General features: G+C 42.7%; 1 protein-coding gene across 1 annotated transcript; it reads left to right on the plus strand.

Moving 5' to 3' along the window:
- The first annotated feature begins 424 nt into the window (after nt 1-424).
- Nucleotides 425-13599, plus strand: GPX8 (glutathione peroxidase 8 (putative)). Its single transcript, XM_066253557.1, has 3 exons — nt 425-809; nt 1401-1662; nt 13209-13599. The coding sequence occupies exons 1-3, from the start codon at nt 606-608 to the stop codon at nt 13370-13372; spliced, it is 630 nt and encodes a 209-aa protein (XP_066109654.1). The 5' UTR covers nt 425-605; the 3' UTR covers nt 13373-13599.
- The last annotated feature ends 9106 nt before the right edge of the window (nt 13600-22705 follow it).

Here is a 22705-nt window from a genome sequence, read left to right on the forward strand (position 1 = left end):
TATCTATGTATTTTGACTAAATTCACCTGCCATTGCCTTAGCCAGATAAGGTCAGAGTAAGGAGCCTTTCCAGGTGATTTACTGCCATTTCCACTATAAACTCCTCGAGCTCCTAGCGCAGGTTTAAAATCCATACTTACAATATTCCCGACCTTCAGGTCTCACATCATGTTGATAGATCTGCACGCTGAATTGTTGGGCTCTGGGTGCCTGGTACCCAGCCTTCTGCACCTAACCAGTTGCTGGGAGTACCTCACAGCTTTCAAGTTACAAGGGCACCATCTTCTGGTGAGATCGTTTCTTTGTTGGGACGGTGTTAAGAGAGCTACCAGGAATGTCCCGATTTCTCTCGCAAGAATTGCAAGGGACATCATAAACCGCCTTCAGATTCTTTCGTGCTCTCTCTCTACGTCCTCCAGGGGTCCCCCTCCCTTCCCTGTCTGTCCGAAGAGGGTCTTTCTGCTCCTCCACACTGGGGTGGGGGGTGGGGGGGGAGCTCGTCTGTCCTTCCTGGTTTTCCAGTTAAACTGCGGCCGGTTTCAAGTTTCAGCCCCTCCTTGAATTCCAGTGCAGAGCGAGCGAAGCTCCCTCCGGAATCACCCAAGATGGAGCCGCTGGGCGCCCAGCCTCTGAGATGCTCAGGGCCCAAGGCCAAGGTGTTCGCCCTTTTGCTGTCGATGGTGCTGTGCACGGTCATGCTGTTCCTCCTGCAACTGAAATTCCTGAAGCCTAAAACCAGCAGCTTTTACACCTTCCAAGTGAAAGATGCAAAAGGAAGACCCGTGTCACTGGACAAGTTTAAAGGCAAAGTAAGTGCCTCTTCCTCATTCGTATGGCTTTGTTCGGTCACGTTTTCCATGTGCTCTCTTAAGGGACTCAGTTTCCGCTGTTAACTGGCCAAAACTCGTCATCCACAGTGATGTCATTAGTAATACCCGCCCTGCCCCCGTTAGCCATCAGACTTCTCATAGTTTATACTTTACACGCTTCTAATGGATGAACTCTGATTCGCTTTAACTGTTTAAAAATGTTTTATGTGCTGAATACATGAAGTTGTTTAGGAACTCCTTCTGGTTAGTCCTGGGACTATGGAGACACGAGCAGCACTAAAGAGCATTCTATCGATGATTATAGACAATCTTTTTTAAGAAGTAAGCTGTCTGAGTACGGATACTTTCTAATGGTGGCGATCTTTCAGAGCCTGAGCCCAGGCAGCCAAGTTATGCTTTTCTGGGAGGCTGGGTATGGATAAGCTGCAACTGTGAACTAACCATCGTGGCTGGGGTTGTATTCACCCTCTCCACTGGGTTTAGGATTTTAATTAGTTGCAGAATTTTTTTTATCTTTTCTTTGCTTCACTTTCCGGTTGGATTTTTTCTCTCTCTCTCTCTTTCCGGGAGGTTACGCTAGTTGCCAACGTGGCTAGCGACTGCCAGCTCACAGACAGAAACTACCTGGCGCTGCAGGCGCTGCACCGCGAGTTCGGGCCCTTCCACTTCAGCGTGCTGGCCTTTCCCTGCAACCAGTTCGGGGAGGCCGAGCCCCGGCCCAGCAGGGAGGCGGCGGCGTTCGCCAGGAGCACCTACGGGGTCACCTTCCCCATCTTCCACAAGATCAAGATTCTAGGACCTGAAGCAGAGCCCGCGTTCAGATTTCTCGTTGGTAAGGATCTGTCTCGCCTGGCCAGCTCAGAGTTGTTCGCTGCTGCTGGTTTTTAAACACAAAGTATCTCTCGGGGCCATCCTTTCCGCTTAGTCAAAAATGTTTTAGTGGGAAAGTTTTGTGAGAGCCAAAATTCCATCCTTTTGAACTTCCTAGAACAGTGGTCCCCAACACCCAGGCCGCGGACCAGTACCAGTCTGTGGGCCATTTGGTGCCAGGCCACAGAGAAAGAACAAATAACTTACATTATTTCTGTTTTATTTATATTTAAGTCTGAACAATGTTTTATTTTTTTAAAATGACCAGATTCTCTCTGTTACATTCGTCTAAGACTCACTCTTGACGCTTGTCTCGGTCACATGATACATTTATCCGTCTCACCCTAAAGGCCGGTCCTTGAAAATATTTTCTGACATTAAACCGGTCCGTGGCCCAAAAAAGGTTGGGGACCACTGTCCTAGAAGTGATGCTTCCCTGAAACTGACATTTTAACTTCTTGAAAGACAAAATGCATCTTTTCCACTGTATTTTATTCCTATGATTGTTTTACTGAAAAAGTTACTTGACATGTGGTGGCCAAACTGGGCAGTAACTGATGACCCTGGTGCTGGCATGCAGGGTGTGCAAGGTATACAGGCACGCAAGGTGTAGAGGCATGCAGGGTGTACATGGTGTGCAGGGTGTGCAGGTCATGTGGGTGTGCAGGGTGTGCAAAGCGCACAGGGTGTGCAGGCGTGCGTGGTATGCAAGGTGGGCAAAGCATGCGAGGTGTGCAGGGTGTGCAGGGCATCTGGGTGAGCAGGCAAAGGGGACTGAAGCCCAGCCAGGTACCAAGACGTGTGCTGAGGGACTGCACCCACCTGGGAGAGCTTCTTTGTCTCTTTCACACAAAGATGTTACGTCAGCTAGAGAGAGCCACTCTCTGACTGACGGGTATTGTCTTTAGAAACACATTTTCCGTTATAGAAAATGGCTATTTTTCAAAATCATTTGAAGAAGGGTTTAATGTAACAATATGCTCACACTGAGTCATTGATGTTTGATTTAATCGGTAATGCTTCTAATAATGAAATAACCAATTTAAATGCTTGCCACAGTGTGCACTGCACAGTCAAGCACATAGAAGTAAATATTGGGCTACAATTTTTTTTTATTTTTAGTGAGCAAGAGAGAGAGAGATAGACAAGAAGGGAGAGAGATGAGAGGCATCAACTCATTGTTGAGGCACTGTAGTTGTTCACTGATCGCTTCTCATATGTGCCTTGACAGGAGGGCTCCAGTTGAGCCAGTGACCCCTTGCTCAAGCCAGCGACCTTTGGGTTCAAGCCAGCAACCATGGGATCATATCAGTGATCTCATGTGAAGCTGGCGACCCCACACGCAAGCTGGTGAGCCTATACTCAAGCCAGCGACCTTGGGGTTTCGAACATGAGACCTCAGTGTCCCAGGTCAATGCTCTAGCCACTGTGCCACCACCAGTCAAGCTAAATTTTATTATTTTTAACCTCTGATCCCTCATTGGTTCTTTTTCGAGCATAAACCAAAGTATTCCCCACATTTAACAACTCTGGTGTGTTACTTCTACTTCCTTCCTCCCTGTTTTTGACGGGATAGTCACATCTTTTTCCCCGCTTCCCTCTCTCCACTTCCTTCTCAGATCACTGTGTCTGGCTTCTGGCTCCATGCTCCTGAACCTGGTGGTCATGGTGCCGTGACTTCCACTCTGGCCCCTTCTCTTTTCCGGTTCCTATTTTCCATCCGCCCTTAACTCTACTGATCTCCCTCAAATCCTCCTGGGCTCGTCTTACTCTATCCCCTATCCTTGAGTAGGCTCTGTCTCTAAACCCCGAAGCCACATGTCCACCTTCCTCCACCAACTGTGTGTCCCACATGTGCCTGAGTCCCATGTGTACAGAAAGAACTTGTCATTTTCCTCCTAACACCTGCCGGCTTCGCCATGTCCCCTGGGAGGTAATAGAGTTTGAGCTCTGGGGAGGGAAGTCCAGCTGTCACTCTGGGTTCTACCAGCTCACTCGCCATGTGACCTGGAGTCCAGGCCTCCACTTTTCTCATCGGCAAAATGGGGATAATACGAACACCCACCTCACACTGAGCACACATTACTAGGCACATAGTAGATACAGGAGATCCTCGGGTTACGACACAGTTCCATTCCTACAACAGTGGCGTAACACAAATTTTGGTGTCAGTCGAAACACACCCTAGCCTAAGTCACTTACCTATCTTAACACATAATCTAGGACAGTGATAGTCAACCTGGTCCCTACCACCCACTAGTGGGCGTTCCAGCTTTCATGGTGGGCGGTAGCAGAGCAACCAAAGTATAAATAAAAAGATTTAACTATAGTAAGTTGTTTTATAAAAATTTATTCTGCCAAACTTAGCAAAAAATCCGACATAAAGTACTTGGTAAGTAATTATTATTATATGCTTTAACTTGCTGTAACTCTGCTTTATAAATTTTATAAAGTAAAGTTACTTCCCTGCTTTATAAATCACCATTACTGTGGAACTGGTGAGCAGTTAGAAAATTTTACTACTAACAGAGATACAAAAGTGGGTGGTAGGTATAAAATGGTTGACTACCCCTGATCTATAACATAAAAACACAACTAAGCTACAGAAAAAAGAAAAGGACATAAATATACTGTACTGTACACTGTACTATAGTAACAAAAAAATGACAAAAAATGAATGTAAAAAATTTTTCTTATGCTAATGGCATAAGCCGAAATACTCATGTCTTAATTTTTTTAAGGTTTTATGGGAGTGAACGTCATATGTCAAGACTGTCGTAATGTGCCTGACCAGGTGGTGGCGCAGTAGATAGAGCGTCGGACTAGGATGCGGAAGGATCCAGGTTCAAGACCCCAAGGTCGCCAGCTTGAGCGCAAGCTCATCTGGTTTGAGCAAAAGGCTCACTGGCTTGGACCCAAGGTTGCTGGCTCCAGCAAGGGGTTGCTCGGTCTGCTGAAGGCCCACGGTCAAGGCACATATGAGAAAGCAATCAATGAACAACTAAAAAGTCGCAACACGCAACGAGAAACTAATGATTGATGCTTCTCATCTCTCTCCGTTCCTGTCTGTCTGTCCCTGTCTATCTCTGCCTCTGTAAAAAAAAAAAAAAAAAAAAAAAAGACTGTCGTAATGCAAGGATCTCTACACTTGATAAATTTTAGTCATATTTTATTCATGTTAGTCAATAATAATGCACATAAATGGAGAATATATAAATGGGGGAAATCTACATTTCTTATGTAAATTAAGAAGCATCAAAAAAATGTCATAATTTCTCAATATATTTAGAATTTCTTACCATTTTCAGCTAAAAACATCAATGTCTTTATTACAAAAAGTAATCCACACATCCCCTTTACAAAGGACTTTTAAAATATCATTTTTATCTTTTAAAATGTTAACATACTAAAAGTTTTGAGCTAGTGGCAAGATAAATTTTTAGTTTAGGTCAACAAATCTGAAATAAACCATGAGTCTAGGTCAGTAGAATCATGAGTGGGGTTACCCCAGTCTTGGGTCTTCCTTTGTTTGGGTGTTTTCCTTTGTTTTGTTTTTGACATTATGACAATCCTAGAACTTGATTCTCTTTTTTTTTTCTATTTTATTTTTTTTTTTTTTTTTTTATTAAATAATTTTATTCTTTTAATGGGGTGACATCAATAAATCAGGATACATATATTCAAAGATAACAAGACCAGGGTATCTTGTCGTTCAATTATGATGCATACCGGTCACCCAAAGTCAGATTGTCCTCTGTCACCTTCTATCTTGTTTTCTTTGTGCCCCTCCCCCTCCCCCTTTCCCTCTCCCATTCCTCCCTCCCCCCCCCCCCCCCCCCCGTAACCACCACACTCTTATCAATGTCTCTTAGTTTCACTTTTATGTCCCACCTACGTATGGAATAATGCAGTTCCTGGGTTTTTCTGATTTACTTATTTCGCTTCGTATCATGTTATCTAGATCCCACCATTTTGCTGTAAATGTTCCGATGTCATCATTTCTTATAGCTGAGTAGTATTCCATAGTGTATATGTGCCACATCTTCTTTATCCAGTCATCTATTGACGGGCTTTTTGGTTGTTTCCATGTCCTGGCCACTGTGAACAATGCTGCAATAAACATGGGGCTGCATGTGTCTTTATGTATCAATGTTTCTGAGTTTTGGGGGTATATACCCAGTAGAGGGATTGCTGGGTCATAAGGTAGTTCTATTTTCAGTTTTTTGAGGAACCACCATACTTTCTTCCATAATGGTTGTACTACTTTACATTCCCACCAACAGTGTATGAGGGTTCCTTTTTCTCCACAGCCTCTCCAACATTTGCTATTACCTGTCTTGCTAATAATAGCTAATTGAACAGGTGTGAGGTGGTATCTCATTGCTGTTTTGATTTGCATTTCTCTAATAGCTAAAGAAGATGAGCATCTTTTCATATATCTGTTGGCCATTTGTATTTCTTCCTGGGAGAAGTGTCTGTTCATATCCTCTTCCCATTTTTTTATGGGATTGTTTGTTTGTTTGTTGTTGAGTTTTATGAGTTCTTTGTATATTTTGGATATTAGGCCCTTATCTGAGCTGTTGTTTGAAAATATCATTTCCCATTTAGTTGGCTTTCTGTTTATTTTGTTATCAGTTTCTCTTGCTGAGCAAAAACTTCTTAGTCTGATGTAGTCCCATTCATTAATTTTTGCCTTCACTTCTCTTGCCATTGGAGTCAAATTCATAAAATGCTCTTTAAAACCCAGGTCCATGAGTTGAGTACCTATGTCTTCTTCTATGTACTTAATTGTTTCAGGTCTTATGTTTAGATCTTTGATCCATTTTGAGTTAATTTTAGTACAGGGGGACAAACTGTAGTCCAGTTTCATTCTTTTGCATGTGGCTTTCCAGTTTTCCCAGCACCATTTATTGAAGAGGCTTTCTTTTCTCCATTGTGTGTTGTTGGCCCCTTTATCAAAAATTATTTGACTATATATATGTGGTTTTATTTCTGGACTTTCTATTCTGTTCCATTGGTCTGAGTGTCTATTTTTCTGCCAATACCATGCTGTTTTGATTGTCGTGGCCCTATAATAGAATTTGAAGTCAGGTATTGTAATGCCCCCAGCTTCATTCCTTTTCTTTAGGATTGCTTTGGCTATTCGGGGTTTTTTATAGTTCCATATAAATCTGATGATTTTTTGCTCTATTTCTTTAAAAAATGTCATTGGAAGTTTGATGGGAATTGCATTGAATTTGTATATTGCTTTGGGTAATATAGCCATCTTGATTATATTTATTCTTCCTAGCCAAGAACAAGGTATATTCTTCCATCTCATTATATCTTTTTCAATTTCCCTTAACAATGGTTTATAGTTTTCATTATATAAGTCCTTTACATTCTTTGTTATGTTTATTCCTAAGTATTTTATTTTTTTTGTTGCAATCGTGAAGGGGATTATTCTTTTGAGTTCCTTCTCAGTTGTTTCATTGTTGGCATATAGAAAGGCTATTGACTTCTGAATGTTAATTTTGTATCCTGCGACCTTACTGTATTGGCTTATTGTTTCTAGTAGTCTTTTTGTGGATTCTTTGGGGTTTTCGATGTATAGGATCATATCATCTGCAAAAAGTGATACCTTTACTTCTTCTTTTCCGATATGGATGCCTTTTATTTCTTTGTCTTGTCTGATTGCTGTGGCGAGAACCTCTAGTACCACATTAAATAAGAGTGGAGAGAGTGGACAACCCTGTCTTGTTCCTGATTTAAGGGGGAAAGCCTTCAGTTTAGTGCCATTTAATATGATGTTAGCTGATGGTTTATCATATATGGCCTTTATCATGTTGAGATATTTTCCTTCTATACCCATTTTGTTGAGAGTCTTAAACATAAAATTGTGTTGTATTTTATCGAAAGCCTTTTCTGCATCTATTGATAAGATCATGTGGTTTTTGTTCTTTGTTTTGTTGATATGGTGTATTACGTTAACCGTTTTACGTATGTTGAACCATCCTTGAGATTCTGGGATGAATCCCACTTGATCATGATGTATTATTTTTTTAATATGTTGTTGTATTCGATTTGCTAGTATTTTGTTTAATATTTTAGCATCTGTATTCATTAGAGATATTGGTCTGTAGTTTTCTTTTTTTGTGCCATCCTTGCCTGGTTTTGGTATGAGGGTTATGTTGGCCTCATAAAATGTGTTTGGAAGTATTGCTTCTTCTTCAATTTTTTGGAAGACTTTGAGTAGAATAGGAACCAAGTCTTCTTTGAATGTTTGATAAAATTCGCTGGTATAGCCGTCAGGGCCTGGACTTTTATTTTTGGGGAGGTTTTTAATGGTTTTTTCTATTTCTTCTCTACTGATAGGTCTGTTTAGGCTTTCTGCTTCTTCTTGACTCAGTCTAGGAAGGTTGTATTGTTCTAGGAATTTATCCATTTCTTCTAGGTTGTTGAATTTAGTGGCATAAAGTTTTTCATAGTATTCTACAATAATTCTTTGTATATCTACGGTGTCCGTGGTGATTTCTCCTCTTTCATTTTGGATTTTGTTTATATGAGTTCTTTCTCTTTTTTCCTTGGTAAGTCTTGCCAAGGGTTTGTCAATTTTATTGATCTTTTCAAAGAACCAGCTCCTTGTTCTATTAATTTTTTCTATAGTTTTTCTGTTCTCTAATTCATTTATTTCTGCTCTGATTTTTATTATCTCCTTTCTTCGGCTGCTTTTGGGTTGTCTTTGTTCTTCTTTTTCTAGTTCCTTAAGGTGGGAAGTTAAGTGGTTCACTTGGGCTCTCTCTTGTTTGTTCATATATGCCTGAAGTGATATGAACTTCCCTCTTATCACTGCTTTTGCTGCATCCCATAGATTCTGATATGTTGTATTGTCATTTTCATTAGTCTGTATAAATCTTTTGATCTCTGCACTATTTCTTCTTTGACCCATTCATTTTTTAAAAGTATGTTGTTTAGTTTCCACATTTTTGTGGGATTTTTTTCCTCTTTTTTGCAGTTGAATTCTAGTTTCAAGGCTTTATGATCAGAAAATATGCTTGGTACAACTTCAGTTTTTCTGAATTTGCTGATGTTGTTTTTGTGGCCCAACATATGGTCAATTCTTGAGAATGATCCATGTACACTGGAGAAAAATGTATACTCAGTCACTTTGGGATGAAATGTCCTGTAGATGTCTATCATATCCAGGTGCTCTAGTGTTTTGTTTAAGGCCACTATGTCTTTGTTGATTCTCTGTTTGGATGACCGATCTAGAGCCGTCAGCGGTGTATTGAGGTCTCCAAGTATGATTGTATTTTTGTCAGTTTTTGTTTTAAGGTCAATAAGTAGCTGTCTTATATATTTTGGTGCTCCTTGGTTTGGTGCATATATATTAAGAATTGTTATGTCTTCTTGATTCAGTGTCCCCTTAGCCATTATGAAATGGCCATTTTTATCTCTGAGTACTTTTCCTGTCTTGTAGTCAGCATTATCCGATATGAGTATTGCTACTCCTGCTTTTTTTTGGATGTTATTTGCTTGGAGTATTGTTTTCCAGCCTTTCACTTTGAATTTGTTTTTATCCTTGTTACTTAGATGAGTTTCCTGTAGGCAGCATATAGTTGGATTTTCTTTTTTAATCCATTCTGCTACTCTGTGCCTTTTTATTGGTGAGTTTAATCCGTTTACATTTAGTGTAATTATTGATACTTGTGAGTTCCCTATTGCCATTTTATATCTTGCTTTCTGTTAGTTTTGTGTCTTGTTTGATCCTTCTCTTTCGTTTTTCTATCTTTTGTTTTTATTTGGTTGTATTCCATACATCTTTCCTCTGTTGCTATCTTTTTTATCTCATGTGCTTCTGTGGTGGTTTTTTCAATGGTGGTTACCTTTGAGTAATGAAAAGGGTCCCTACCCTGTTCATTGTAGCAAACTATTTTGTGAGTACTTTTGCACTCCATCGTCCTTTGCTACTGTTAATCTCCATCTTCTCCCCCTCTTTCTTTTTGTTGTTGTCACAGTTTAAATTTGGTTTTATTGTGTTCTTCTTGGAGCTTTTACTTGTGGCTCTGTTTTTTTTTTTGTTCTTTGTATCTGATTGGAGAACCCCCTTTAGTAATTCCTGGAGTGGGGGTTTTCTGATGATAAATTCCCTCATCTTTTCTGTATCTGTGAATGTTTTTATTTCTCCTTCATATTTGAAGGATAGCTTTGATGGGTATAGTATTCGTGGCTGAAAGTTTCTCTCTTTCAGGACTTTAAATATTGGGGTCCACTCTCTTCTAGCTTGTAGAGTTTCTGCTGAGAAATCTGATGATAATCTAATGGGCCTTCCTTTATATGTTGTATTCTTCTTTTCCCTGGCTGCCTTGAGAATTTTTTCTTTGCTGTTGGTTTGTGTCAATTTCATTATGATATGCCTTGGAGTAGGTTTGTTGGGGTTAAGAAAACTCGGTGTTCTGTTTGCTTCTTGAATTTGAGGCTTTAGTTCTTTCCACAGGCTTGGAAAGTTCTCATCTATTATTTGTTTGAGTATGTTCTCCATTCCATTTTCTCTCTCTTCTCCCTCTGATATACCTATTATTCTTATGTTATTCTTTTTGATGGAGTCAGATAATTCTTGTAGGGCTATCTCATTTTTTTTAATTTTTGAGTCTCTTTCTTCTTCTCTCTGTTGTGCCTCAAGTTGCTTGTCTTCTATTTCACTAATCCTCTCTTCTATCTGACCTGTTCTATTAGCTAAGCTTGTTACTTCGTTTTTCAGCTCGTGAATTGAGTTTTTCATCTCTGTTTGATTTGTTTTTATAGTTTCAATTTCTTTGGACATATATTCTTTGTGTTCATTGAGTTGTTTTCTGAGCTCCCTAAATTGCCTTTCTGTGTTTTCTTGTATATCTCGGAGGATTTTTAGGATTTCTATCTTGAATTCTCTGTCATTTAGCTCCAAGGTTTCCAATATATTAAATTTTTTCTCCATAGATTTTTCCTCATCTAGCTGTGTTACCTCTCTTTCTTTTGTATCCATGATATTCGATTTTCTCTTCCTTAATGGCATCTGAGGGTGGTTTTGTTGATAGTATTAATGAGATTTAATAAAGAATAAAAAGTTAAAAAAATAAAAAATCAAAAAGAGTTGTTTTTTTAAAAAAAAATTAATAATGAAATAAAGAAAATTAAAATAATAATTTTTAAAAAAAGGAAATTATTCCCCCCCTCCTTTTTTCCTCTCCTCTCCCCTTTTTCTTGAGAAAATCTTGTGGTGAACTGTGAATTATAACAAACAATGCCTGTGATGGAGGTCCTGAATTGGGGAAAAGTAATAAAGGGGCAAAAAAAAGGAAAAAAAAAAAGGGGGGGGCGGTATGGACCCACAAAAAGCAAATAAGGAAAAAATTTGGGTCAAGAATAAAATGATTTGCTTTTAGGTGTTGGTGTTGTCTAAGAGTTATGATGAGAGGAATAAGAGAACAGAAAAATGGGGGGACAAATTAAAAAAATACTATTGTATTTAGTGGAACAAGAACTAGATAAAATGGAGAGCCAGGGATGGGAGCACTGCTAGTGAGTTAAAAAGGTGAAGTAAAAAAAACCCCAAAATGCCACAAACATAAGTTTGAGTCCCAGATAAGATAATTTGTTTGTTATTGAGGTTTGAATGAGAGGAGATGTAAAGGAGAAAGGAAGAAACTAATATAGAGGGAGAAAAGAAAGAGAGAGAGAGAAAAAAAGAGGGAACCAGTAAAAGAAGAAAAAAGAAAGGAGAGAGAGAGAGTTAAGGGTTTTGGAGTGCAACCCTCATAGAGAGAAAGGAAGAGGAGAAAAAAGATAATGGGAGATGTAACACTTATGGGTAGTGTAGTTCAAGGAGAGGAGAGAGTAAGACCGGCAGAGAGTTAATCGGCCAAATTGGAGGAGGAAAAAAAGTATCAAGAATGAAGATGAGAGAAACAAACAAACAAATATAATAAAATGGGATAGGTTATAAAGTCTGCAGATTATTCTTGATTTTGAGAGGTTATCTTCTTGTTTTTTCTTTTCTCTCCCTCTTCCTGGTCGGTGACTCTGTACCCCAGGTTCTGCCCCTTTGGCACGCTCAGGTAGAGGTTTGCAGTTGATAAGTCTCTATGGCAATGTCATGTATTGTGCTTTAGTCTCGTTGGGAGTCAAGGCTCATTAGCTTTCATAGGCTCCGACAGTGAGAGAGTCCGTGTTCCTGGAGCCTTTCTCCTAGTCTTTCCTTCCTCAATTAGTAGCCTGATAATCCAGCTATGGGGTTGTTGCTGCCTCTGCCTGGATAGTAAGAGGTTCAAAGAGCTGGCAACTCCCCACTCTATTTCCACTCAGCACAGGGCTCTGGGTAAGGCTTAGTCAGTCAGAGCTGCTAGCATAATCAGGCGGGCTTTCCGCCCACTCAAAGACCTCTGGCTCTGCCACTCTGTCCGGTAACACAGGCGGGCACCCACTTCCGGGGTGCTTGGAGGAAACTCTCATTCACTATCTGCGCGCGCAGACCAGGATATCTGGCCAGCAGTCTCACGCTCTGAGTGAAACCCCCAACCGCATGGAAATTTGCAGCGCTGGAATTCGCTCTCGCTCCATCCCCGTGCGCGGCTTTTGCAAGGCGCTGGGGCGGCCTGAGATTCCGCTTTTGCCCACACAAAGGCCCCTGACTCTGCCCCTCTGTGCGATAACACGGGCGCGCCCTGCCGAGGCACTCGGAGGAATCGCTCACTACCTATCTGCGCGCGCACACCAGGATATGAGGCCGGCCGCGTTTCCCTGAGTGAAACCCTCACCAGCACGGAAAATCTCCACCGTTGGAATTAGTTCTCGCTCCCTCCCGTGTGCGGCTTTCCCAAGGCACTGGGGCTGCCCAGAGATTCTGCTTTCGGCCCACAGAAAGGCCTCTGACCCTGCCTCTCTGTGGGGCAACACGGACACCCACTTCTGGGGCTTAGGAAGAGATCTCTCGCCCACTAACTGCGCACCAACCAGGAGAACGGGTAAAATGGCTGCCCCGCTTGTCTTTCTTTGTTTGGGTTTGGCGCGAGTGTTAGCTTGTATTGCCCGGCTTGCCACAGGAACAGTTTTTCCTCCGCTAGGATCTCCGTGCCACAGCCTGGTTCGGCCTTTTGTGCGCGGCCTGGATGTATTCACCCCCTTTGCCCACCTCAGTTTCTATATTCACAGTTACCAGAGAAAGCCGCCCTGTTTAGGTTAGTGAGGAAGGCGGAGCATTTCTTACTCCCTATTTCCTTCAGGATTTGGTTATATATTTAGCCAATTTTTCACTCGACCATACCTTCGGGTGTATTGTGAAGCATCTGGAGGCTCCAAGTATAGGTTTTTCTGTTTCTGGTTGAAGATCTTGTTGAGTTTTGGGGGAGATTTATCGGTATCGCTTCCTACTCCGCCATTACTCTGACGTCATCTCCAGAACTTGATTCTTAACTTTTCACTCAGATTGTAATAAAATTGAAAATCTCTACAAAAATAAAATCATGCTCATGAAAATTTATTCTGATATTTTAGATTCTTCAAAAAAGGAACCAAGATGGAATTTTTGGAAATATCTGGTCAACCCGGAGGGTCATGTTGTGAAGTCCTGGAGGCCCGAGGAGCCCATCGAAGTCATCAGGCCTGAGATAGCAGATCTGATTAGACAAATGATCATCAAAAAGAGGGAGGACCTATGAAGATCTATGAAAATGCCATTGAGTCGTTCTAATGCAATCATCAAAATGCAGAAATGTCTCCCTGAGGGTTTGGTCTCGCATTAAGTTCTCTGATAATCAGATAGGCCAGGGCATGGAAGGTGATTTTTTTTAATGTTATCTTGCTGGCGAGTGGTCATGAATGTCCCCACAGCAGAGATTATCCAAAGCAAAAATAAAGAGTACCCAAAGAAGCGACATGAAGTTGACTTAAGACTCCGTTTGACCACACTAAAGAATTCAGAATACACAGGCACCACTGTGCTTCCATACCCTACCGTCCAGCTGGACACTTCTGGGCTCATACGTGAGGGAAATGCTGACACACTAGCTAGACCAGGGAGTCCCTGACAGCATGTGTGGCTGAGATTTCTGCAGTAACTAATGGTAAATGACTATTTTTATGTAATAAAGCAAAATAAACATTGTAAAATGTATATGCATGTAGATTCAAATCTTTACTTTTTTCATGTACAGGATTTTGTTTGTTGATTTTTAAAGGACAGATTCCTAATATGTTTTACTACGTCTGGCCAAATAGTCGTTTACAAATGCCATTATCATAACATTTGAAAAAACCGTTTTCAGTATTTCTTTATTTTTCTCAGTGTTGCTTCCAGAGTGTTCCTGCCAGGCACCCGCCCTACGATTTCCACGGGGTCCTAACAGTGCTACAGGACAGCTGGGTGGAGAGCTATGTGCTCATGTTAGAGGTGAGCAGAAGTGTCTACGCCAGCACCACACCCACGGCATTGGGCTGCACTGGGGGCAACCAGGACTGGCCCCGTGAACGCAATTCAGATGTCCATCTTCCCTAGAGTCACTCATTATCTCCAAAGCCATATAAAGTGGGTTTTTCGCTTATGTATCTTCAACCTGCAATCTCTAGGACAGTCACAGTGTGGTAGAGACACCCTTGCCCTGGGGTGTGGAGGAGAGAGGCAGGTGGGGCTGGAGCAGTGTGCCACATGGCTGCCTGTCAGTTTTGGTGTGCTCTAACGCTCTGTGTGCAGCAAGAAAAGACGGGTGGGCCTGACCTGTGATGGCGCAGTGGATAAACCTTCGACCTGGAATGCTGAGGTCACCAGTTTGAAACCCTGGGCTTGCTTGGTCAAGGCACATATGGGAGTTGATGCTTCCTGCTCCTCCCCTGTTCTCTTTTCTCTCTCTCTTCTCTCTCTGAAAATGAATAAAAAATCTAAAAAAAAGAGAGAAAGAAAAGACGGGTGGAGCCGTTTGCTGCTGTGCTGCTCCCCATAACTCTGACGTCTTAGGTGAATACCTCTGGGCGAACAGAAAAGACTGCATCTTTCTTGAATTGAGCATTGTATGTATCTTCCCTATCTCAGTATCAAAAAAGGCTGGGACGTAGACTATTGTCAGTTGCCTGAACTGAGGGGCATAATAGAAGACTCATAGGAATTGCATGACAGGTAGTGTTCATTCCTCCGTTGTCCTCACAACAAAGGGACAGACTGAGAGGCATTTAATTGTGGTAATTCATTGACTTGAAGTTTGTTTGGGTTTGTTAGGGAAGCAAAGGGGCACTTCACACTAACTCCTGATCACCATCGCATGCAAATGTAACATTAGGGTTGGAGGTTGGAATAAACATGAATTTTCCCGAAATGTGCCCTGAAAGTCATACTTCATCTTTGACGATGCTTAGTAACTGTGTATCTGTAGTATGTGTCCGTACGTATATACATTTCCTAGCAACTGCAGCACACAGACAGTGGGGTTGGTAAATGTTTCACCAACCTTCTGTAGAAGGAGTCCCAATCTGTAGCCTTTGTCAATTCCCATGGTGCAATGCTCCCACATGGCCAATGTCAATCTACCCAGGGTTTAATAACTGGCTGCAAAATTCCTGAAAGTCTAATAATCAGTTCTCACAAGCCAGTTCAAGCAGGCTCTAGCACACCAAAATCCTTAAAAATCAGACTCGGCCAGGGTTTCATAAGGCTCTCCAAAGAGATCAATCTAGAGCAAAAAAAGTATCATGTGCATGCTTCATTTTTATTATGTGCTATTTTGACAGGCTGAACCAAAATGTGGAAATACATGCAGGTACTAAGTTATAAAAAGCTGCTAACAACAGACTGTGTGATCACACTAACATTAAATGGCCTGACTGGACTGTCTGCAGGTAATCCCAACTAAGAAAACCCTACAACAAAAGGAAAAGAAATGGAGACCAAGCCTAAGAAAAAAACAAAAGCTGTGTTTTCCTATAGGCATTTCCTTTAAGCATACTAACCATGCTTGGAAAGATGGCCTTGCACAGGCTACAACATGTGCAAAATGTCACACTCACTCATCTTTCCCTGAAAGAAAACTGTCACGTTTGGGTGGAGCCAGTACAGGGATGCTCTGACCATATTTAAAACCTCAGCCTGCCTGACTGGGCGGTGGCGCAGTGGATAGAGTGTTGGACTGGGATGCGGAAGACCCAGGTTCAAGACCCTGAGGTCGCCACCTTGAGTGCAGACTCAACTGGTTTGAGCAAAGCTCACCAGCTTGAGCCCAAGGTCACTGGCTCAAGCAAGGGGTTACTCGATCTGCTGAAGGCCCATGGTCAAGGCATATATGAGAAAGCAATCAATGAACAATTAAAGTGTTGCAACGCGCAACGAAAAACTATAATTGATGCTTCTCATCTCTCCGTTCCTGTCTGTCTGTCCTTGTCTATCCCTCTCTTTGACTCTCTGTCTCTGTAAAAATAAATAACTAAATAAATAAAACTTCAGCCTGAGTTCACCTTTGCCATGGAATAGTAATAAAATTTCAGTAACTGTTCCGCCTACAAACAATGACACCACATGGCCCCCACCCTCCACTCCCTTCTTACGCGAGGCTGACCCGCTATGGCCATCCCTTGCCCTCTTGCCCTCTTGCCAAGGGAAGGTTCCTTTGGGGGAGAATAAAGAGCAGAAGGGGTTAGGAGCCTCTGGAGGTGGTGAGGGAAGCACAGGGCTGCCCTGGAGAAACCCCCAACTAGCCAGCCACCTGCTCTTTCATCAACCCCACCTCTCCTCCTTCCAGGCTCCAAGGATGTCTCCCCCCTCTTTCCCTCACTTCTTGGCAACATCTCCTGAACCTTATGTACCCATCTTCCTCCTGATCCCCGATGTCCTCAGTGTCCCCCATTCGATTCCACTCTTCCCTGCTCTCTCATCATCCCGATAACATGGAACTGAAGGACAGCTCTCATGCGTCTTCTGTTTATTGAGCATACATGTTGGCATCTTAATTCTTGCTCTTCAGTTTCCAAAAGTTAAAACGCCAAGGACAAACCTTTAAGTGTAGTAGGTTTTATTTTTACCAACAGGTTACAAATGTTTATGAAAAATATGAAATTCAACCTTTAAATAAACAAGATAAAAAATTTTAAAAAGAACTTTAAAAAACAATATTCACATGGAAGGGATATTTAAACACAAAGATCCTGCAAATGAAATGATATTGGGCAACAACAAAAAGAGTGAAATTTTAGAATAGCAAAATTCATAAGAATGAAATTATAGGTATCTACTTAACTCATGGTTTTAGAAACATTTAAATTTAAGTAAGGTAAGAATAAAAACTGTATTACCAATAACTCATCATCCAATACAATTAAAGACTGATATATTTCTCACACCTCATTTAGGGTGTACTACAATAATTGCCCAAACCACCAATGTCGGTTCCATGACCTTGTTGCAAATGTCCATGTGAGCACGCTGTTTGTCTGGGCCCCAGGACAGCCTGACCCTGCTCCGTGGGTCAAAATGGCCTCCGAAGGAATGAGAAAATACTTAAAATCGTACTGTGTGGTCAATCCTTCCTCCACCACAATCTAAATCTCACTCTCACTTCCAAATATGAGCCTGTGATTTCATAGAAAATGAAACAATGAGGCAAATTTTCAAATAATTCAACCCCATCCCCCACCACACCCCAAAATCCCAATGTTCTTGCAATTTCAAATGAAAACATTTTGGGTGAGTGACTCGCCTGGAGAGGCACTTTTTCTCCCTCCGTCTGGCCCACATCATGTCAGAGACCAACTCTAATGGGAATTAAGAACTGATCATGCAGAAAGAATAGTAAAGACAGCTGGAAATTTGAAAAGACATCTTAGGCTTTTATTCCAAATTTCCATTATATTCTAAATTTTACATTTAAAACAAATATTTCACAAATGCTTTCATACTGCCTACAAGTATTAGATACACCAAAATATTACCTGGAATTTTTTTTTTTAATAATCAGGGAATAGCTTCTCTGCCATTATGAAGCTGTCGATTGTGTTATAACTGAGTAACTGAGTGGCAGTAATAATATTACAATACTTACTCTCTGGCTCATAGCCAAAAGCACACACACACAGTACTTAGGGTTCACCCTCGGTGCACTGTATATGCAATAAGATGGCAGCTGCATGTTAGCTGGTGTCATGCACATACCAACCAGCTAACAATACACTGCCAGCTCATCACACAAAGGTAGCAAGGGAGATTCCTTAACAAGAAGAGTTTATCCAGAAGCAAGTGGCAGGGTAGTGGTGGCTGCTGATTGGCCCAAAGCAGTCAGCTGACAATACACTGCCTACCTGACTCAGGTCACTGAGGTTTCATTGGTAACAGTGAACATAGAGGCAGAACTTGAATCTCAGGAGTCACACTGAAGAAAACTTAAGACAAAACATATTCCTCCAAGACTGTTGTAAGAAATAAAACCTATGTTTTATTTCATCATGCAAAACCTTCAAAAGAAAAATTTCCAAAATGCTTATACCTTAGGTTTTCCAAGTTAAAAGACTGGATATGAAAATAGGTTATTGCAGTACAAGTAAACTTTAAAAGTTATACTTAACTCTACCTTTCCCAATCACTCCCATTTACTAATGGAAAGACCAGCTGTCTGTATGAAGCAGTAAAATACCTGGGAGTCATGGCACTCCCTACGCAAACTGGGTGTAAGACAAATCTTCAGCTATGTTTAAATTTCAATATTAAAGTATTTGGGAAATTTAAAAGCTGAAATGTCATTTGTTGACTCCCATTGCATTCTGCAGACACAGTTGTGTATTCAACTTATTGTGTCACCACTTAAATGTAGAAAAATAAAGAACAGGAAAAAATCTATAGAGATGATGATGTGTTTGAAACTAGACTCAGTAAAGGAACGTGAAACACCAGCCTAGAGAAAAGCAACATGAAGTGATAATGAGAGATTTAAAGCATATGAGGACTGTTTATGGGGAAAATAAGAAAAAAAAGTTACTTGGGTCTGTTTACTATTGTACCGGTTACAAGAGAAGCTGCAGGCCTTTGGGTTCAGAATTTCAAGGAGAAAAAGGACTACCTCGGATCCACTTTTACGATAAGACTGGACTAACCCAAGGGCCATGGGCTATGCCGCCTCTCGTCCACAAGATGGCACCATTTCCTTATCTTTGGGGCGAGTTTGACCCGCGACGGAGGGGGCGCAGCCGGCAGCCGTTGCGATGGACCGACCGCAGCCCTCTCGCGCCGCACTGCTGACCCCGCGCACCCATGCCGCGTCCGCAAGGTCTGGGCAGGAACTGGACGGTGCCGCCTAGACACGAACCAACACCATTACCTGTCACGGATCGTGCTTCTTACGCAACTATTTTTAGTCTGTGATTAAGCGCTGTAGCTAATTGAAGAGGCTGAGTTTTAATTCTCCGTATTTTCAGATCAGCCCGTACGTACGTCCAGCAAATACCTTCTTCAGCAAGAACGCGTTCGTTCAAGGTCAAATTCGAGACCGAGACCGAGAGCGCGTCGGAACACGCCCCCGGGGACACACTGGCACCTCCGCCGATCCGGGCCTTGGGCACCCGCCTGGCGATGTCCTAAGGAAACAGAGGCAACAGGTGGAGAGGGGAGGGTCAGTCACTCTTTAGGAAAATCGCGACACTGGGGGCGGGGTGTCTCCGGCTGCCCCGTTCCACGTCTTTGAAGCGACCTCCAGAATAGAGCTAAGTCGCGCTTCTCAAGAGTCCAGGTCGGAGTCCCGCACCAGCACGGGGAGGGCGCCCCACCCGCAGCCCCGCGGGGAGCCGGCCACTCACCCGCAGCAGCCCTCCTCAGCCGGGACCCCGCGCGGCTCTGCAGCTCTCACGCCGTCCCGGGTCGAGGCCGCGGCGGGGCTCGGGCTTTCCGGCCGCCTTGGGCCACGGGTCCACAGCAGCCCGACTCGGGTCTCGCAACGGTACCCCGCTTCGGCCAGCGCTCCGGTCACTGCTCCCAGGGCAGCGGCCAGCGCGCCCTTTAAGAAGCCGGCGGGGCGGCTGGCGGAGCGGGAATTCCGGCTCCGGCTTCCCATTGGCCCGTGCCGCGGTGACGCCAAAGCGGGAGGGCTTCCCCGGCCCGCGGCTGCAGGGCCGACTGCGCGCGCGGGGGCGCCAAGCTTTGCCGCGAGCGGGGCGGACGGCGCGCGCTGTTCACGTCCGAGACTGAAAGTCGTCGTTGCAGAGGGGGCTGAGACCTTGTCCCAGACCGCGTCCTGCAGCGGGGCGGGGGGGGAGGGGTCTTACCCCTGTCTGTGCTCTAGCCCTCCGCAGGCTCCTGCGCCCGGTCCCCAAGCGCGCGCGCGCCCACCGAGGGGGACGAGCCCACCCGGAGACCGAGGACGGAGCCGCGGCCGCCCCACCTGAGCTGCGTGCGGCAAGACGGAAACCGGGGAGGCCGCTGACCGTCTGACTGCCCGCTTCTCCCTCTGCATCACCTCTCCTTCCTCCACCCACCCACCCCCACATTACTTTGGGTTGCTTTTGCTCTGGCGCAACTTGTAGGTTTGTGCATTTTGGGGAAAAAGTGTTCATCAGATACTCATATGAATCAGTGACTTTAAAATATATATTATATATGCCATTCTCTCTCTCTCTCTCTCTCTCTCTCTCTCTCTCTCTCTCTGCAACCTTTCACACTGAAAGGAAAAATTGGCACCAAGGCGAAGACCCAGTCTTAGGCCGGTTTTCCGTCTACAGGGACACAAGTTAGGGGAAATGCTGCTTAGGGTGACTTCATCCTCAACTGAGATTTATCGAACTGCTTGACAGTCAAAGAGCACGTTGATTAAAAGATCTCACAGTTACCCCCACAAGAATTCGACCCTCCTTGCAGCGCATTCAAAGGACCACTCATTCCAGCTTCTGGTAAAGCAAACATTCGGACTAAATAAAGGAAGAGATCGTTGGAGGAGAGTCGGGTGTATTGTTAAATTCAGTTTTGTGAATGCCAACTACAAATAGCAATATTTACTTGGGAATAATAGTAAAGACTCTTTTCTTTGTTCTATTTTTACATACTATTTTACATTTACCGATTTATAAGATCCGGTACCAATAAGGGAGTAATAAAATCCAATTCAATTAATGAGCTCATAAACCCATGCAAATTGGAATTTTAGAGTCTAAATTTTTATAAGTACTAAGAATAGTGACTTCTTCATTTAGAATTCAGTTATCTGTCATTCCAACTTATGAATTTACTTTTATAAATTCCATGTTAGCTACTGATTCCACAGCACATCACACAACTTCCAAATTGTCTCTTTCCCCTAAGTAAAACAGAAAAAATTCAAATATCTTCATTTAAAATGTCATTGTGAGTTTAAATCTTCAGATTGAAATTTAACATTAGGATGAGATCAGGAAAATCATCCGGCAAACACCACAGTACTGTCAGAGTCAGGAATCGTGAATGCTAAAATTAGCGTACTTCTGAGGATACTTGCTTCTTCTGCTTACATACAAAAAGAAAAATCACAGCTTTTCATTGGACAAACCCAGCACACACCACATTAACCAAGTAATCAAATAATGTCACCATAAATGACACAGTGACACCGTGAGCTCCTGGATATGACGCATTGGGAACAGCATATGTCTTTTTTTGTGGTATTTTTGCCAAAAAATACAAAACCTGAATTTAATAATGAGAAAATAATAAACAACCCTAAATGGAAGGACAGTCAAAAAATAATTGGGCCAACAGTACTCTTCAAAAGTGTCAGTCATGCCTGACCTGTGGTGGCGCAGTGGATAAAGCATCGACCTGGAAATGCTGAGGTCGCCAGTTCGAAACCCTGGGCTTGCCTGGTCAGGGCGCATGTGGGAGTTGATGCTTCCAGCTCCTCCCCCTTCTCTCTCTCTGTCTCTCCTCTCTCTCTCTGTCTCTCCTCTCTAAAATGAATAAATAAAAATAAAAATTTTTAAAAAAGAAAAAAAAAAGTGTCAGTCATTCCTGACCAGGCGGTGGCACAGTGGATAGAGCGTGGGACTGGGATGCGGAACGACCCAGGTTCAAGACCCCGAGGTCGCCAGCTTGAGCGCGGGCTCATCTGGTTTAAGCAAAAGCCCCCCAGCTTGAACCCAAGGTCGCTGGCTCGAGCAGGGGGTTACTCGGTCTGCTGGAGGCCCGCGGTCAAGGCACATATGAGAAAGCAATCAATGAACAACTAAGGTGTCGCAATGCACAATGAAAAACTAATGATTGATGTTTCTCATCTCTCCATTCCTGTCTGTCTGTCCCTGTCTATCCCTCTCTCTGACTCTCTCTCTCTCTCTCTCTCTCTGTAAAAAATAAATAAATAAATAATTTTTTTAAAAGTGTCAGTCATGAAAAAAGTCGGAGAAAATTGTCATAGGTCACAGATCAGGAGAAACTAACAGATGTATTGCCGGATCCTGGATTGAATCCTGAACTATAAAAAAAAACCCAGACATTTGTTGGATAATTGTAGAACTTTGAATAATATCTGTCAATTAGTAGAGTAGTAAAGCCAATTTCCTAGTTATGATCATTGCACTATGATTATGTTAAATGTTCCCATTTACAGAAGCTGGATATATAATGGAATTCTTTGTAATACTTTTGTAACTTTTTTCTAAGTCAAATTGTTTCAAAATGGAAACAAAAAAATAGTTAACATCATGTGGTCATATAAAAGAAACACTACACAACTGTTAGGGAGAAAAAAGGAACATAGAGTAATTATACCTTAATTTTTATCCAGTCATGTCAAATTTAAATGTCCAAGTGCCTGTAATCCACTATCCTTTGAAGAGTGGATTTGTAATAAAGAGAAAGGTGTGAAGAAGGCTCCTCCGCGAAGCCATCAGGGGTTTTGAGAAAAGCTGAGGGGAGAGGAAATCCCACAGTGGGGAGGGAGGGAGCGGGCGGCGGTGGAAACGTTTTACTTGACTCCTCTGGCGGTGGGAGCTCTGAGTCTGAGCAGGTCCCGGTTACTAATGGATATCCAGGCTTCCCCCATACAGGTTTTGTGGGTTGTTGTTTT

Source organism: Saccopteryx bilineata, chromosome 1 (genome assembly GCF_036850765.1).
Source record: "Saccopteryx bilineata isolate mSacBil1 chromosome 1, mSacBil1_pri_phased_curated, whole genome shotgun sequence".
Classification (NCBI taxonomy): Eukaryota; Metazoa; Chordata; class Mammalia; order Chiroptera; family Emballonuridae; genus Saccopteryx; species Saccopteryx bilineata.

Excerpts from the sequence above, each read along its gene's own strand:
- GPX8 (XM_066253557.1), top strand. The coding sequence starts at position 606 with ATGGAGCCGCTGGGCGCCCAGCCTCTGAGATGCTCAGGGCCCAAGGCC. Across the intron at positions 810-1,400 it reads TGGACAAGTTTAAAGGCAAA|GTTACGCTAGTTGCCAACGT; the intron begins GTAAGTGCCTCT and ends TCTTTCCGGGAG. Across the intron at positions 1,663-13,208 it reads CGCGTTCAGATTTCTCGTTG|ATTCTTCAAAAAAGGAACCA; the intron begins GTAAGGATCTGT and ends CTGATATTTTAG.